This window comes from Nicotiana sylvestris, chromosome 10 (genome assembly GCF_000393655.2).
Source record: "Nicotiana sylvestris chromosome 10, ASM39365v2, whole genome shotgun sequence".
NCBI lineage: Eukaryota > Viridiplantae > Streptophyta > Magnoliopsida > Solanales > Solanaceae > Nicotiana > Nicotiana sylvestris.
Window position 1 is genome coordinate 117919220 of NC_091066.1, and position 18594 is coordinate 117937813.

General features: G+C 35.2%; 2 protein-coding genes across 2 annotated transcripts; one reads left to right on the forward strand and one right to left on the reverse strand.

Moving 5' to 3' along the window:
- Positions 1-1648: 1648 nt before the first annotated feature.
- LOC104238565 (uncharacterized) lies at positions 1649-5144 on the forward strand. The gene is made up of 4 exons (XM_009792963.2): positions 1649-2266; positions 3172-3324; positions 3414-3619; positions 4799-5144. The coding sequence occupies exons 1-4, from the start codon at positions 1781-1783 to the stop codon at positions 5004-5006; spliced, it is 1053 nt and encodes a 350-aa protein (XP_009791265.1). The 5' UTR covers positions 1649-1780; the 3' UTR covers positions 5007-5144.
- A 116-nt stretch (positions 5145-5260) lies between these two features.
- LOC104238564 (protein DETOXIFICATION 30) lies at positions 5261-18081 on the reverse strand. The gene is made up of 9 exons (XM_009792962.2): positions 17694-18081; positions 17129-17324; positions 16630-16975; positions 15476-15562; positions 6681-6737; positions 6312-6550; positions 5927-6045; positions 5721-5807; positions 5261-5458 (listed from the first exon to the last, which is right to left on the reverse strand). Exons 1-9 carry the CDS (start codon positions 18051-18053, stop codon positions 5378-5380), a joined length of 1572 nt encoding a protein of 523 aa, XP_009791264.1. The 5' UTR covers positions 18054-18081; the 3' UTR covers positions 5261-5377.
- Between the last annotated feature and the right edge of the window lie 513 nt (positions 18082-18594).

The window sequence follows — 18594 nt, forward strand, 5'->3', positions numbered from 1 at the left end:
ATAACTTCAGCATGCATTCACATGAAGTTTTAGCTTCAACATGAAACAACTTCATGCAAGTGTGATTCTGAAGATGAATCTGGATAAGTTTCTAATTTTTTGATCAAGCTGCTGAGAGGAGAGGAGTAGATCTTTTTTCACGAATGAGGTTGCAGATCAAGCGATTAATGCGTGATGCAGGTTTTATATCTTTTGTCAGGAGTGTAATTGTCATATTATTACAGATTTTTTGTCAGCTCACTACCAAATCAATAATTTTTAAAAATATGGTACAAGTTAAAACGTGGCACAAATATAAGGTACGACTGCAAATCCCCAATTTAAAATAAATTTTGGGGCTTTCAAATTTTCAGGGCCTAAGGCAATGACCCTCATTAGGGGTGGGCATATATCGGGTAAAACCGATAACCCGAACCGTTAATTATTTATTGGGTTATCGGTATTGGATTATTGGATTAACGGTTCGGTAACGGGTTAATTTTTTTTGTTTGGGTTATCTGTTCGGACTCGGTTTGGCAATTCTGTTATTGGGTAAAACCGATAACCCAATAAGGATTAACTAATTTACTAGTTTACCCTTAAGTAGATACATACTAGGGTTTCATAATTCATAGTTCACTCTTTGATTTCCTTATTCTTTCTCAGTTTCTCCGCCTCACGCCCTCACCAGTCAGTCTGTCAAGACTCAGGTCGGCGTCAGTCGCATTTCTCAGCTTCTTTCTTCCATTCTTCAGTCGCATCTTCACTTCATTTCTCAGATCCATCAGATTCTTCAGTGACATCTTCACTTCACTCTTCAGTCGCATTTCTCAGCCGCATTCTTCAGCTTCATCTTGATTCTTCGTGTAAGTTTTTAGTTGCTTCATCTTCATCTATTTCTTAGTTTGTTTGAAAGCATTCTGGCTCTGGATTTTACTTAGTTTGTTTGAAAGTTGAAGTGAGATTTGTCGTGTGCTTTAATTGTTGAGCTGTTACAAAGTTATCTTGTGTCAGTTGTTATAAAATTTGCATTTCATAACTAATAAACTTTTTAATCTATATACATAATTCTGTACTACAGTAAAAAAGTAGATATCAATGTACAAAGAGTTACTGCTAGTCGTTTGAACAAAGAAGATCTTAAGAACACTAAATTTACCGAAACTGTTGTATACATTGTTAATCTTATAAAACTGTTTTAGCAAAACAATTTTATACATTGCGAACAGTTTTATACATTGTGAAAATATTTTAGTTGTTTTATCTTATTGGGCAAATCGATAACCGAACCGATAATGATCGATAACCGATTAATCGATAACCGATAACCGATAACCGATAGGCAAAATCGATAAGCCTTTAGAGCCGCCCTTCATATAACGACTTCCTTACGAGTTGCATAATGTGACGGTTCATCGTGTTTTATTCCACGCCGTCGATGGCATTCTCATCTGCCTCATCAACGGCGGAGAACGGTGGATCACCCGTGAAACCAGAAAAGGCTCGTGCCGTGATAGAGCCCCAAACTCTGAAAATTCTTCAGACCCTTTGCACTTGCTGCCACACGGCTCTCGTTAACGAAGGGCCACGTCTTCCATTTTCTTGCACCCATTATTGCCCAAACAATTTCCAAATATTTACAACAAACTCAGCATCACAAAACCACAAAGGAACGGTCTTTTTCGTCATTTCCGTACTGATATGCTAGAAATATCTACTTTTCATTTCAAAGCTTCCTCACTTTTGAAAATTCCAACTCCATTATTCCTCCATCACTCATTTGAACAGTCCATAATCGGAAATGGCGGTAGTGGTCGGAAACATAGCACTATTACTCGACGGAACTCACGTGATCACCCCACGTGCTGCTGTCGTGTTACCAGATCGCAAAACAAAAGACGTTCTTTTGAACTTTTTTGTAAAGAAAGACCCATGTCAGAATCAAAGCATGTACACTTCTAGCGGGTTTGAAATTGAGAAAGATAGAGTAAATCTGAAAGTGGGTTTTAGAGGAAAAGTGATTTCGAAAGTGGGTTCTGTGGATTATGAGAATTTAAGTGATGATGAAAATGGAAATGGGTTTGAGGATGAAGGAGAAAGTGGAGAAGAGTTTGATTGGGAGAAAGAGATGAGGAGGAGAGTGAAGGAAATAGAAGAGATGAAGGAGTTGGAGAAGAAAGCTGAGGAGTTGCAGAATCGGGTCGATGAGGAGTTTGATGAGGAAGGTGAAAGTAGCGAAGAGACTGAGGAGGAGAAGCGGGAGAGAGTTCGAAGGGAGCTCGAAAAGGTCAGGCTTTGTTATAACAATCCATGTTTTATCATTCTGTCGTATTACTGTGTTTTTATATTGGTGATGTTTGGTGTAGTTTGTGCGCTCACGATTAATCGATTGAGTAGCTGCTACTTAACTTAGTCCATCTAGGTTTAGGCAGGCAAGAAGAGATCACCTAATGAACTAAAGGAACCTGAAAGTTTTATATATGTGTATCCATAAGCAGGGGCGGAAGCAGGATTGTATATGAAAAAAATGTTAACCTTATATATATAATGTAATTTTCGAGCGCCCTTCGCCCACCTAGCTCCGCCCATAAGATGCTTTCTCTCTTCATACCATGGTAACCTGTTTTACGTATTAGAATTTGGAGATGAATAGCTATTGAAGCAACCGATAAAAGGAGCAGTGTGGCCTTTTCTGATGTACTAGTGATAGTCTTATTCATCTTTCGTCTAGGTTTGACTAAGTGCTAATTTAATTTTGAAGCATGGTAGACAAGGGGCAAAAGAAGGGAAACTAAGGTGGGTGACATACGATTGCAAAATTGTATCTGGAATAGCAGAAATGAGAGAATTATTTCAGGATCATCTGTAGTGCCACATTTTGTAGTGCATCAGAGGCTATAACCTATTTTTAAGTAATTGGGAATGGTTTTCTAATTTGAGTAGGTATTTATTCGCAACCAAGCAACTCTGGGAGAGCTGAAATTTACTGAAAATTACTCTTAACAACTATTATTGCATATATATTTCACTTGCATGCTTCGTAAAATACTTACTGTTGTATGTGGTGAAGCTTTGTCGTGATGATGTTGATATGGGTGAAATTATCTTTTAAATGACTTGGTTAAAAATCGGGTTTGATGAAAAATTTCAGATCCTTTAAATTATCATTTTTTGTTTTGGTTTGAAATTTAGGTGGCAAAAGAGCAATCTGAACGCAGAAAAACTGCTCAATTAATGTTTGATTTGGGCCAGAAGGCTTATGGGAAGGGCATGTATGGACGTGCAATAGAATTCCTCGAGGGTGCTCTTACTATCATTCCTAGACCAACCTTGTTTGGTGGAGAGGTTAGTGGCGACCACTTCCCGAATAACCACACACAAGATGTGCTAATTTTTGTTCTAAGCCTAATTGCATTTACAAATTGAACTTTCAGATACAAATATGGCTTGCTATGGCTTATGAAGCTAATAACCGCCATGCTGACTGCATTGATTTGTATAAGCAATTAGAAAGGAAACATCCCAGTATCAGTATCCGACGTCAAGCTGCAGAGCTTCGCTATATATTGCAAGCACCTAAGCTGAAGATATCTCAAGAAGAAATGGTTACCATACCACTAATCGGTTCTAGCTATGATAGGTAAGTTCCAGTCATGCAATATTATATTGCATATGTTAGCTTATTAAGACAGTATCAATTACTTGCCTCTAAGCAGAGGGCGTGATATGCAAGTGCTTGGGGAAATCAATATGGTTCGCTAGTGTTGCATTTGTTTTAATATGATAATGACTTAAGCATAATGTTACTAGCTAGCATCAATATAATTGTGACAATAATGTAATTAAAATAGTTTATGTTCTTTTGCATGCTACTTTTAGCATCCATGGATTATTGGAAAATATGAAAATGCCTCCAAGATATGTACGGGTTAAAGCATAGAAGTAGCAGAGCAGTTGAACAATTGAAGTTTTTTAATGTGCTATTCTGCCATGCACCCTCTCTCCTCCCTCTTTTGCCGATAAATGTAATTTTTTTGCGGCAGTGGATAGCAAGGGTCAGGTTTGGAATGTGACTTCAGATGATTAACAAGAACTTTTTCTTGTGTTGACGCTTTGGATGAATGAATTATTTAGGGGTTGTATTCTCCTTCTTCCTTTCCTTCTCTCGTTCTTTCTTTCTTTTTTCATTTCTCATTTTTGAAGTATTTTGTTTCATGGTTGAGGGTGCCTTTTCCTGGTCGGACCTTTGGAATCTCTTCTTTCTTCTCAAATGAATGAGGGTACCTTTTAATATGAAGTAGATTTTCAGCTCCTAATGTGCCAGTTTTTAAGGGGTATGATCAGATATGAGACCTTTCTAAGAAACTGAAGCTTGTTGATGCTTGGATAATCTGACTAGTTGTATTGTAGACAAACCTACTGAAGTTAGAAATTGATTGAATGAAACATATTAGACTCATTTACCCATGCAAGAAGCTTAGCAGTAACTGAATGACAACATTTGAATAGTATGCGGCTATGCGATGCCACGATCTGGTGTAAATGTATCAGCAGTTGTAACACATTAGTATGGAGTTCTGAGCATATTGGTTTAACATATACAATTGATGAATAGGTGGGTAACATTGTTTTCTTCTTTTTACTAAATATTAGGCTGTTGACTCATTTTCGCTACTTTTGGTACAATTCCTTATTCATGATAACTTTCGTATGAAGTAATTCTTTTAAGAATCATGCTTCCTGTGGGTGACTGATTCCAAGAATCGTTGAAGATCAGTGCGGAATTCCCTTCATTTTTTCCTGTTCTTCTTTGGTGCAGTTATGCTGGAACATGGACTGACAAAAACAAGGACAAAGATGAAAGACAAAGTCGGTCAACAACAATTCAGCTTCCATCAAGCAGGGACTGGTTGGGGGACTTTATGGTGTGGAAACCAGCAGTTGGTATGGAGAATAGCCAATCATTCTGGGCAATTTTAACAATATGGATAGCTTTGGTTGGAGCTGCACTCTTTTTGCAAAAGTGAATCATATACAAGTAAAGCTGTTTATTGTCTAGCTTTCTATTCTTTATTGGTATATATAGTCTGATGTGTATTGCCATTCTAGTGCCTGTTGTATATTACCATCTTTAATATGATTATTAGCAAATATCGATTCTGCCATGCACTAGACTTCGCATTTATCATCTGTTTGCATGTTTGATGGTTTTTATTTCTCCTCCCTACAGTCTGGCAGGGTTAAAAGCGAAAAAAGCCCTCTTTTTTCGCCAAACATTAGATTCCTCTGTGTGAATATTGAAAGAATTGACATAAATGCAAACTATTATACTTTGTTCTCTATAATCATTTGTGGCATTCAGATTAAACAGGCAGTATAATTTCAATTTGGCCTGCACTCAGCTAACAAGGTTTTCACCATTTTCTTTGGCCTCCGAGTCTCCTCCCCATTGTTTTATTCTGTCTCTGGCAAGGGAAGCCTGTACCAGATAACCGAAGTGAAAATAGTCAACGTCTTTTAAATATGAGATTAGTTCTATGCATTAATGGGATAACAAATATATACACTATTGGGTTACTGTTAAGGTAATTATACGTAAATAAACTTTGATAAAAAAACATGATATAAATGATAACTAACTTCTATCATGGGTTAAACTATAATGATAATATAAAAATCTTCATATTGTCCATATATATAACTTGAAAAAACAAGAGTTTGATTCTTGATGTGTGCCTTACCTCCTTGTTCCAATTAGTTCGAAGGACCATCATGATCAAGACACCAGTTTGAAGAGTCATACCTGCTAGCATCCCATACCAGATTCCCTGAGAATTTCATGCACAACATTTGTAAATAATAAGAATCTTGGAGCTGATGTTCCTATGGGAATTGATTCTGAATGGTATTAACAATTTATTTGCAAGTGAGATAAAGGAACTCATACCTTAACGCCAATGTCAAGGAGGAAGCCAAGTATGAGACCTATGGGAATACCAAACAAATAGTAGCAAGCTATGTTCACATATGCGACGTATGCTTGCCACCCTGCTCCTATGGCCACCCCTGCAATTACAGGAAATCTACCAAGTCACCAACCTTCACGCTTAGACCATCTAACAATTGTATATACATGTGGTAGTCTACTTGAGTTTTGCGTAAAAGAGTTCTCTTTACAAATATTAATTTGATGACTTTGGCGCGATATATTAAAAGTTAGGTGACCATGAAATTATCCCAAATCTTCTATATTCCGTCCGCTTTATCAGCCAATAAAATAATTGTGCAAAAAAGATCAAAGAGAAGATTGAAAGAGAAGGTAAGTTGAGTACCTGAAAGAGTAGGTTGAAGACTGCTAACAATAATGGTGACTGCTAACATAGGTGTGAGCTCATATACAACCTGCTGGACTTCCGCACTATTTGAAAACAATGGAGGATACCAACTCCGAGAAAAAAGTAGAACCAATGAGAGGAAGACGCCGGCTAAAAGCGAAGTGATGGAGGCTATTATTACTGAAAATTTTGCAGTTCTTGGATGCCCTGCTCCTAGTTCATTTGACACTCTCACGCTGCATCAAAGTGATAACAATTTTAAGGGTGTTGCTTGCTCTAATAACAACTTGTGATTAAGTGACGGTCATTAGAATGTAAATGGGATAATATACATACATAAATATATACGTATACACACACACACACCTTATTGCAGCATTGAATCCAAGTGCCACCATGAACATCCAGCCTTCTATATTCATGCTGCAATATTTGAAATAACATCAACTTAACCAAAAAAAAGAAAAAAAGAAAACAACTTGATTGCCCATATATGTGCATGGTAGTCATTATTGACATCAGGATTTTAATAAGCAATATTGATCTATTTGTCAAATTATTGTATTAGCGCAAATGTGAAACCCTAATTGAGAGCGAAGTTCATGACCAACAAAGAGAACGGAAGAAAATTAGAAAGCTGAATTGCTTTTACTATATGCATCAGCTTTACACACACAATTAGTTAACTAGTTAATTAGGTAATGATATCTACTAACTAACTATTTGTTAAATAGGTCAAAAAGTAATTGCAGCCACGACTTCTTTCTCAAGTCACTCCTTCCTTAAACACTTCCGATCAAGCTACGTGGTGCAAACACATAAAGCATACCAATCTTGGAACTCAAGCATTCATGTTGTATCTTGCCAAGTTCCTTTGTCAACTGATCTGCTAGTTGATCCCTGGTATTGATATATTCAGTCTTCACCATGCCTTTCAGAATTTTCTCCCTAATGAAATAAATTAAATTTGCAGCTATCTGTATAAATACCTTACTGTCGATATGGATATTTACTGGTAGTTTTACCTCAATCCCAACTTCCTTTATTAATTTCAAAAACCAAGTTAGCTCTGCAACTGTAGAGACAAGGCTTTTGCAGAGCTTCTAGACAGTATGGTCTACTTCTTTGGCTTCTAAGAAATCAAAGAATCTCCTGGTTTGATAAAGAATCCCGTAATTGTCTTCATAGAGTGTGGGCAAGCTACTCAGTCAACATAACAACATGTTGTCACAGTTCTATTATTGCAGCTAACAACAACACTCCTCGTTCTGGTCTTTGTTTTACATATGTTACCACCCTTAAGGCAACATCCATGTGAGACTTCTTATGTTGCTGTAGGCTTTGGTTAAGAATTACAGACTGAATGCTATGTTAGGGCTGGTTATTGTCAAATATAGTAACTTCCAAATTAATCTCTGATACATTCCTATCAGACACAACTCATCTCTGGTGCCACTTGATGCTCCTATCATAAAACTCCTTAGTAGTTAGGTTGGTATTGACTTCAAGTGGAGTACCGATTGGTTTAGATGCTCCCAGTCTCAAATCAGATATCAACTCTAAGGCATATTTTCTGTGATGCATCAGCAATCTATCTTTACTCCTTGCAAACTCTATCCCAAGAAAGTACTTTAGCTCTCCTAAGTCCTTCATCTTAAAGGTTTATTGGAAGGTTAGCTTTGTACTCTTTATAAGTTCCAAACTGTTACCTGTAATCAGAATATCATTTATACATACAAAGACTTTGTCAGTCTTCTTCACAAACAGGGAATGGTCATGTTGACTGAAACCAAAGCACAAAAGAGCTTCTGAAAGCTTAGTATTCCATTTCCTAGGGGCCTGCTTGAGTCAATACAAGGATTTTATGAATCTGCATACTCTTCTCTCCCCCTGACTCTGAGTCAAATTCATATCGATTTGATCAAACAAGTCATCTTGTAAGAATACATTGTATATATCCATCTAATGGATAATGTCAATACTGTGCAGCTGCAATAGATAAGATGGTCCGAACTGTGACCATTTTCACAACAGATGAAAAAGTCTTCTAGTAGTCAATCCCTTCTCATTGAATATATCCCTTTTGCCACTAGTCTTGCTTTGAACTTCTCCACCTCACATGTGGCCTTGTATCTTACTTCAAATACCCACTTGTAGCCAATTGCAGTTTACCATGATGCTAAAGGAATTACATACTAGGTATGATTGCTTTCTAAGGCAGCAATCTCATACTGCATAGCCTTAATCCACCTCGAGTCCTTGATAGCTTCAGCATAGGATGATGGCTCCACAACCAAAGACAGTCGTTATGTAAGCCTGATATGATAGTGACAAGGTCTCATAAGACCGTGAGATAAATTATAAGGAACATCCTGATGAACTGGTAAAGTTACAAGGTCCTCCATCCATAATTGATGATTTGTCTTTCTAGAATTTGCCCTCAAAAGAGCCTCAGAAGGAAGCACAGGATGTTGAGGCACAAGAAGTTGAATAGAGTGAGGAAGTTTTGGCTCATCAACATAAACTTTTGGCACATCATCATAACATCAGCATCAACCGCTACACTCTCATCAACCTCAGTTCCAGTTAGGGGTGGCAATTTGAGCCCAAACCCCTCCAACCCGCCCGGATATTAATGGGTTGAGCTACAAATATTTTAGCTCATGGGTCTATTTGGGCTGAGCCCAACTTAACCCATTATTTTTTTATAGCCTATTCAGACCCATAAAGTAGCCCAAATACAACCCATGAAGCTCACCCAAAACAAAGGGATCTTGAAATTTACTTAGTTGCCCCAATTTTATTTATTTATTTATTTTAATTTTCTATTTTTTCGTTTTTCTGCACCACCCACCCACCCTAACCCCTCTTAAAAAGTTTTTATTACTTTTTTTTTTGTATTTTCAATTTTCTATTTTTTCGATTTTCTACACCCCCCTCCCGCAAACCCCCTCACTTTTTTTTTTCGTTTTTTGTGTTTTCAATTTTTTGTTTTTTCATTTTTTTCCTTTTTTTGTTGGGCAGCTGACGATTTGTTTATCGCGGTCGCAGAGAGGTTTCGCATTCGCTTAAGGTGGTGGAGCTGGCTATCACCTTTGCGCTTGTTAGTTCGCGATTGCAGTGTGATGCTGGAGGCAGGTTGGATCGTGGCTTCCGTGTTCGCAATAGAGGCTCGCGTTCGCGCTTCTATGGTTCGTTGGCTTCCGCATTCGCGCTTCTGTGGTTCGTTGGCTTCCGCGATCGTAGGACTCAGAGCGACCACGTAGTGCATTCTCCTGGGCAGTGTTACCTTATGCTTCAGGATCGCATAGTGTATAACTGGGTTGTATTACAACACATTATTTTCGGGACATTGAGCTTATTTTATAACATTGTGCGATTGTGAGCTCGGATTGAGGCGATTTTCACCACTTGGATTGGGAAAAGTATTTTTGACTCGGATTTGATTATATTCATGAATCCATCCTTAATTTTAGCATTTGATTGGTGGATCTAAAAGAAAAATTTGGAGTTTTTGGTAAAACTTTTCTAAAGTGAAAATTGAGATTTGAACATTAATTTAGAGTCGGATTTGGATGAAATCTGTGGGGTTGAACTCGTATTCGAGTGGGTATTTGGAATTTGTGCATTTTGTCGGTTTCGGGTTGTGGGGCCGATTGACTTTTTTGTTGGCATTGAGTATTTGATTAAAGATTCAACCTTTATCGTTTGAGTTTGATTCCTATGACATTATTTGATGTTAGTGAGTTGCTTTTGGCTAGATTCGAGCTGTTTGTAGGTCGATTCGCACGAGGAGGCGTTCTTAGAGTATTGATTTAGCTTGTTTGAGGTAAGTGTCTTGCCTAACTTTGGTTGAGGAATTTTTTTCTTATAATTGGTATTGTTTGCTACATATAGGAATGGTGTATATATGAGGTGATGAGCGTATATACATGTTCCATAGGTATTCATGCTCCGGGAAGATTCTAGCTTACTCCATGCTTTGTTTGGTTGTGTGTCTACTTGATTCTATGTATTATTCAATTAATTGACTACGTGAGCACAATAAACCATGCTAGAGAAATGTTGAGACTATTGGTACCTTATTTTGAACACGTTGAGTAAATCTTGAGACTTATGCTATACTTGCCTCGGAGGTAGATGCATGTATGTTATGAACACACATATGTACTTGTTCTTGTATTATGCTTTGATTATGACATGTACATTCTGTGATACATATATACTCTTTTGTATGACTACTTGAACTTGGTTGCAGTAATTGATTTAGTCGTAGTCATACCTTATCCGCATTTTTATTGTTATCATGTCCTTGTGCGCTTTATTGATGAGTTACGAGAATGTGCCTCTTGCTGATAATTTGTGATCTTGCATTGTTGTGATTATTGTACTTGTGGACATGTTGAACAAATTGATTGTGATGATATTGTGGCATGAGGTCTTTGCCATGCAATTGTGATTGGGGGTGTCAGCACGAGGTCTTTTCCGTACGGTTGTATCTATTGTTGTGCGTGTAGGGCGAAATAAGGGTAGTGTTTTGCTTGGGTTGTCCACGTGGCGAAATAAGGTGGCGATATGCACATGTGGCAAAATAAATATAGTCTTTATTGATATTGCACATTCGGTGAAAAAAGGGTGGCATTGTGGGGAAGTTATGTGATTGCTTGGGGACGATTTTATTGTTTATACTTATGTGGTGGTACGAGAGTAACATTCTTGAATGTGCATGCGCCTTCTTTACGTGTGTCATGCATTTTTACATATTTTGTTGTATTGCATTTAACATGCTAATCTGTTCCTATGTTATTTCTTGATAATTTGGTTTTCAAGATGAATTAACCTACATAGAGTTGATATCTCATATTTTGTTGAGTTATTGGTAGCATATCAGATTGACGTGATAAGGAAGTTGTCATCATGCATTGATATATTTGATTTTTGAAAGGTTCTCTAGCACATGTTATTTGGTATTTGATACTAAATCGGATCATGTTGGGCCTAGATTTAATAGATGTGTATGGGTATTGGGCATAGATATCATATCGTGCATACCTCTTGTGAGCGAGGTTGGTGCAAGTTATAATTGTTGAACATGTCTAATTGGTAGTGTTTGTTAATTACCCTATCTGCTTGTGCACCTTTACTATTGATGTTCTTTATTTTGTAATTTCCCGTCTAGAATATTATCTTTGTATTATACATGTTATTAAGTTGCACACGTTATCTTTTGACTTAAAAATCTTGTCACTACTTCTCTGAGGTTAGTCAAGATACTTATTGAGTACATGGGGTCGGTTGTACTCATACTACACTTTTGCAACCTTGCGTGCAAATTCTAGAGCTGAGTAGCTGCGGAAGACGAAGCCTTTCATTTGAGACGTACCAACGTTCCAGATTCAAGCTACCTTTTGTTTCGGGGTGTACAAACCGAACCGAAAAACCGCACCAAACCGAAATATCTAGAAATGTTTGGGATTCTCTTATGGGATGTAATATTTAATAGAATATGAAATGCTTAATTTTTATTAACTTTAAACAATGTGTTGTATGATCGCTTTCTTATCAAGTGTTATTGAAATGTGTCAATCACTTTTTTTCCATATTTATTATATTCTTATATCTTTTTCAAATTTGAAGTGGTGTTTTTAAAAATTAAATAGAACATATCATTATTTAGGTATCATATTGGTTTTTATGTTTAATTATTAAATTTGGTTAACTTTGAAAGTGTACATCAATGAAAATTTATTGTCAGACAACTATAAAAATAACTATCATGCTTTGTCAATTTTTCAATTTTTATTAAACATATATTTACTCATAAAAAATTTTAAAAAGTAATATTGACATATACTTCATGTAACAAAAAAACTCGAAAAACCCGACAAAACTGAACCAATCCATACCGATATAAATGGTTCGGTTTGGTTTTAATAAAAATCAAACCAACCCGGTCCATGTACACCCCTACTTTTGTTCATGGTAGTTTAGGATTTTATTTCTGTTTATGTAAATGCTAGACATATATTGTATTTATTTCTCTCATTAGTTTTGTAAATTTAAATTATAGTGGCTCATGACTTGTACTACCAGTACTTGGGTTAGTATCGAATTATTTGCAGTTTTATTCATAATATTGATGCTTTCTTATTATAGTAGTAACTTATACTGTTTAAGCTTACCTAATGGGTTAGATTAGGTATCGTCACGACTTGGTGGGGTTTTGGATCGTGACAGAGCCATCAGCAGAATCTGACACCTAGCTTGGAAATAAGATTGATTGAACCCCATCAGAAACTAAAACAACTTCTAGCTAGGCATACGTACTAAGTATTCTCTTATTTCACACAATCGCAACCAAGATAAGGTACTAGAGTCTCATACTCATCCCAAAGGTCCTTAAGCCTTGAGTGGTAAACGGAGACATATGATGTACCTTGAGTAAGAGTGGCGATCTCTTTGTGCAAATAGAAAGACCTGGAGGCATCAACTTTGTCAAAGCATTCACGAAGATCTGTCCAGACCACAAAAATATCATATCCATAGATAACTCCAGTAATTAGTTCCTTAGGCACACAGTTCATCAACCACACAAGGACAATAACATTGTAATGCTCCCAATGGTATCTAGCTTGTTGCTTCCTATGAGTGCGATCTTCATCGAGCCACTCCAAAGAGAATAATTCTCTGTTCCAATCAATTGAACTGAGATCGGAAGAGATCCACTCGCATCAGAAGCATGCAAGTAAAGTGGATGATTGTGACAGAGTTTAACCTCGAATTTATCGTCTTCATTGCGTCCGACATTGTTTCCCACTGCGAGCAATTGACTACGCAAAACGAAGAAAGAAGGAACCACACAAACACAACAGAGATCGAGAAGCAAAAGCTTTTGATCAGAGCTAGAATCTCTAGCCCAAAGGCTCTGATACCATGTTAAATTATTGTATTGAGAGCAATTGTGGAACCCTAATTGAGAGCAAAGTTTAGGACCAAGAAAGAAAAATGGAGAAAATGAGAAAACTGAATTGTTTCCAGTATACGCAACTGCTTTATATACACAATTAGCTAACTAGTTACACAACAATCTCTACTAACTATCTGTTAAATAGACCAAAAAACCCTTGTAGCCACCTGCCTCCTTCTCGAATCACTCCTTTAACAATGTTATAACAATTCAGCTTGTAGTAAATTTAGAATTATATTATAAAGGTTTTAAGACTTCACATTTTGTCCTAAATAAATACTACGTTTTAGTTTTGTATATATTTTTAATTGGTGTTTGATTATGGTACATATGCATATCCTCGTTAAGATCATATATATAGTTAAAAACTTCTTTCTCAAAGTGACACAAAATATGAGCATAGTTAAGGGGATTTAACAAAACTAGTCTTACCATACGCGCATTGCGCGTGTTCTTCGTGTTAATGAAAATAAATTTTTAAATATAATATAAAAAAATTCAAAAGATGTATTTACATTATAATATAAAAATTAATAAAAATTTGCATGTTTCAAAGTGATAGATATTAATCATATTTAAGAGTTTGATCCACTCTATTCTATCCATACGTTTGTAATCATATAGGCATCCAAACTCAATTATTATTAACAGTTCTTGTAAATTATTAGCTCGATCGTTATTTTATACTACCCATAATTTCTTTCTAAAGTACTTCTTTTATTCGAGACAATTACATATATGCTTCATTTTCCTATTCTTTTTCCTTTGTACGAAATATTAATCATTCTTTTATCGTTTATAACTGATTTTACATTAAAAAAAGACTATAATTTGATTATTTTTCAATATTTAAACAATAAAAGTGGACAAAGAATTTGAGCATGTTCAAAGAAAAAAGAACGTCCTAATTGCTCTTTAAAATCTAAATCCATGCCTCCATGTTATCAAATATGAATTATCGTTAATGCTTTCATATTTTATTAATCAAAATTATATTTATTTATGCACTTTTTTTTAATGTTCCCTTTTAACTATTAGCATAAAATTGTAGGATCAGTTATTTACTCTATGATTATATCTAATAGTACTATTTATTGGAATGTAAAATTATTTTTGTAATACAAAAATATTGCAGGAATAATATTGATTGAAGAGTAAAATGATCTTTGGAATTTTCATGGACATTTAGATCTATCAACTGATTCTTATAATCTTCTTACTTTGTATAATAGTAATTAAATAAATAGTGAATAAATTTCTTATTTTATCTTTTTTAAATAGTTCTTTTTTCACCATTTTCTCTAGATAGGTTGATTAGTATTCTTCTCATAAATCTCTCTTATATGACAAAGCCTTCAATTATTTATGTTGATGAGTTGGTGCTTTCTCTGTACGAGAAGTTAGAATTTCAGTTGGTGCCCTGATTCAATTGGAAAAGTGAAATTGTTTGTAAAATTGATAATTAACAAATTTATCAAATATAATATTATTTATTTAATATAATATTCTAATTCCTAAGGATATAGAAGAAAAAAAAAGGCAAAAAAAAAAAAAAGCAGAAAAGAGAAGGTGTGTAGGACAACTAAAATACTGCCGAATATAAATGTTGTGAAAAGTGCAATTAAATTTAATGTTATAATATTTTACATAATTCAAATAAGGGAAGATTTAATAATTAAAATTCTAGTTAATTTCAAACTCCTATATATTAGGAAAATAATTTAAATGACTATTTTGTCTAGTGTAAAGTCTATTTTTAAGGGGTAAAAAAGACGAACGACATTTCATTAAGGATTCTTTTAGTATAGTATAGATTAAGCCTAGTTACTTTCAACTTTTAACGCATTATTAAAATGAAAGCTATTAATTCCAAAGATTTTCTCTTCCAGCTCTCCGTCCCCCATTATTCACGGATTGATATCTATTAATAAAATATATAAAGAAAATTATTAGTTGTACTTTCCGTGCGAACAATACGGTTGAGGCTAATAAACGCCAAGTTGACGCTAAACTTGGAAAATTCCTTAGTCAACTGGTATCGCTACTTATTAGTATGCTAAATAAATTAATTCAACAGGAAAATTTCGTATTAGCTTTTGGTCCACAGTACGAAAGAGTAGGTCATTTTCAAATAAGGATTCGTGTCAAATTAAATAAAACTATGTCAATATCTCATAGAAAATTGTGAACTCACCAAATAGAAATTGCATCCACAGCTACTTCAGCATTCTTGAGGTATCCAGCAACGAGAATTAGTGCCATAAAGTACCACATCTCTAAGCTGCAATAAATCTTGAAATACCCTTTGTTACCATACTATTAGCCGGTTAGACTTGGAATATATACATATATAATCCTATGTGCTAGTTACGAGGGTATCTAGAAACCCTAAATAGGTCTTACTCAGATGATCAACACTCTGCCCAAATGGTGCCGAGATTCCAGAAGCTTTTGTCACAGTTGGCTACACAGCGTTATTATATTCTTTTATTTTTCAATCAATGCAGTAGCTAGCTCGCCTCATTTATTGCCGTTGAATAGCGAAATTGTGGGATCTAAGTTTCTTTATATTATGACGTACAACAGAACATGGGCGTAATTAAAGTCCTCTCAGTCATTTCCTTTTCTTGTTTGAAGGAGAGGAGGATGAACGGTGTTTAGTCTTTCGAATATTAAAACAAAGATAGGTCAACAAGAAATGATCACGTCTAGTTATTACGGCCGAGACTTATAAAGATGAAATTGTTGATAACATCATACGAGTATAAGACAGCTTTTATACATGAAACTTACGTCTTACGTTTCATAATTCTTAAAATTATCGTCAACCTAAATTCCTTTAAATAAATAGTTTGGATAGTGATGGATCTACTAGTAAAAGCTTCAAAACTTGGATGATCAAAATTATAACTTACATGTGTGACCTATGTAATTTTATTTTATTTGTGTATATGTTTGTTCTTCAACTAACTTCTAACCAACTTTCGGAAGTAATTAATTAAGTCCTTTTTGGGTCTTTCCTATTGGATAAGGACCATCAATATATATCATAACGTAATATTATAAGTAAAATGGTTCTAAGTATTCTTTTCTGGGGTTGAAAATGGTTTGAAGTATGAAATCATGAATGCATTGCGTTTACTAATAAAAGCTGAATAATCTAACTAGACCACAAGAGTTATAACTTAATCTATTATTGAAGATCACATGCCTTATTTTATTCGTTGCAGGTATTATGAATATACAATTACCTTTTAAATAATCTTATAATGTAAAAAAATCTTGTATGTTATGTATGTGCATATAAATTAAACTTATAATCTAAACGACTTCAATCAAGAAACTCACCAGAGCATGACAGCCGATGCAAAAGATAATTTAACAAAATCCCAAAGATTTTGAAAAGCCTTTAAAGAAAATCCAGACCAAGCTTGTCCACAAGTCCCACTTAAAATATACACCAGCTGAGCCACCACTATGAACCACCACGAACCATTCAGCACCACCGCACCACCCACCAGTCCCCACCCTAGCTTGAGCATCAACAGCCAACTGAACAATGTGTGTCCGATTAGACCAACTGCCGCTATGGCCGCCATCACCATGATCTTGCTTTGAGCTTGCAAGAATTTTTGTATCGGAAAGTTCAGTGCATAGGCGAACAACTGTGGAATCATCCACACAGCAAACATACCTGTAAATCGGCGAATTCAAGATTTAGAGTTAATGAATTCAGAAGAAGTAAGATATTGAGTATCTTAGTATGTATATAATTTCCTTTTTTTTTTTTTTTTTTTTTTGCATACGCATATATAAAAAATGAGTTATTCTAACTGCTTCTGTATACCTGCCCATTTCGATATATCTGGCGTTTGACCGATGAATTTGAGAAGTGGGGTGGCGAAAATGTAAGGAAATATTAGAACCAGGGCTGTGGTAGTGAGGATTACCCATGATCGTTGCATGTAAGTTCCTAGCATTTCAAGTTGTTTTGCTCCAAATGCTTGTCCACATAGTGTCTCCAATGCACTTCCCATGCCCAACTGTGATCACAATAAACCTCGTTAACACCAAAAAAGAATCGAGAATTTCCTAAGTCAGTCACCCAGTCAGAATGAGCGTGATTTTATTATGTCTATACATTATATGTATATATGGTTCGAGCCAAAATCTACAATGTTCATCCTAAAATTCATCTAGCTCTAATTAACCATACTTATTAATCCCTCCTAAAATGATACTATAGACAAAAATCAAATTCAATCTACTTTCATACCTAAATCGACTATGGATTATGGTATGATGAAAATAAATTTGTAAATCAAGTAGTAGGAGTAACATATTTGCAGAGCTATGTATTTTAAAACAATAATATATTTTAAAGTCATGTATAGGGTAGAGATGCATCATACCATGACACCAAAAGCAAAACCAGCAATGACAGAGTTTTCGATGGAGACGGCCGCTAGTTGAATGGTACCAACATGACCAGCAAATACTTGAGTTACGGCACCGATGGAATATTGGCAAACAGAAGTGAAAATGGCTGGAGCAGCAAGGTACCATAGTTTCTTGGACTCCACAGAAAACTCTCGGATTAAATCTTTCACTCCACGGATTTGTTGGATATCATCTTCGTCAGCTTTGAATGATGAATTAGTAAAAGGCCAATTTGATGGTTTCAGTATTGGGTTGTGCAACTCATCATCTTCATTGTAATTTCCTATTGGTGTCAGAAGTGGCACCTCTGTATCCTTGGCCATGGTTGCCATTATTGGGTGGAAAGGGCTAGTATTTAAATTATTTGTTCACTCTTGGTTGTTAGAAGTGGGGCAGCCGAGCTTTAAATAGAATGACATAGCTAGTAGTATTTGATTAATTTGTTCATTTTTGTCATCATCAAATAGTCTTTTTTTTTATACTTAGAAAAGACTTATAAACTACTTACTCTAGAGCTGTGCATAATTTGATAAATAGCGAATTATCATACCGAAATAAAAAAATTTGGTATTTGGTATTCGGTATGGCATTTAGTTTAATTTTAAAAAAGAATTGGTATTAGATATGGTATTTTGTATTTTAAAATAAAATACCGAAATATTGATACCGTACCGAAATATATATTATATTGCACAATACACGTATATTTGATTATAACATAAATATAAAAAAATCTAAAATTTTACTTTCCTTTATTTTCTAAGTTCATCAATTAACTCTAAGTAAATAACAAGACATTTCTAATGATCAAATTTATTCCTTTATCTATAGTTTTCTCCCTTTGGGTTGATATTTGCTGGTTTTGGACAAAAC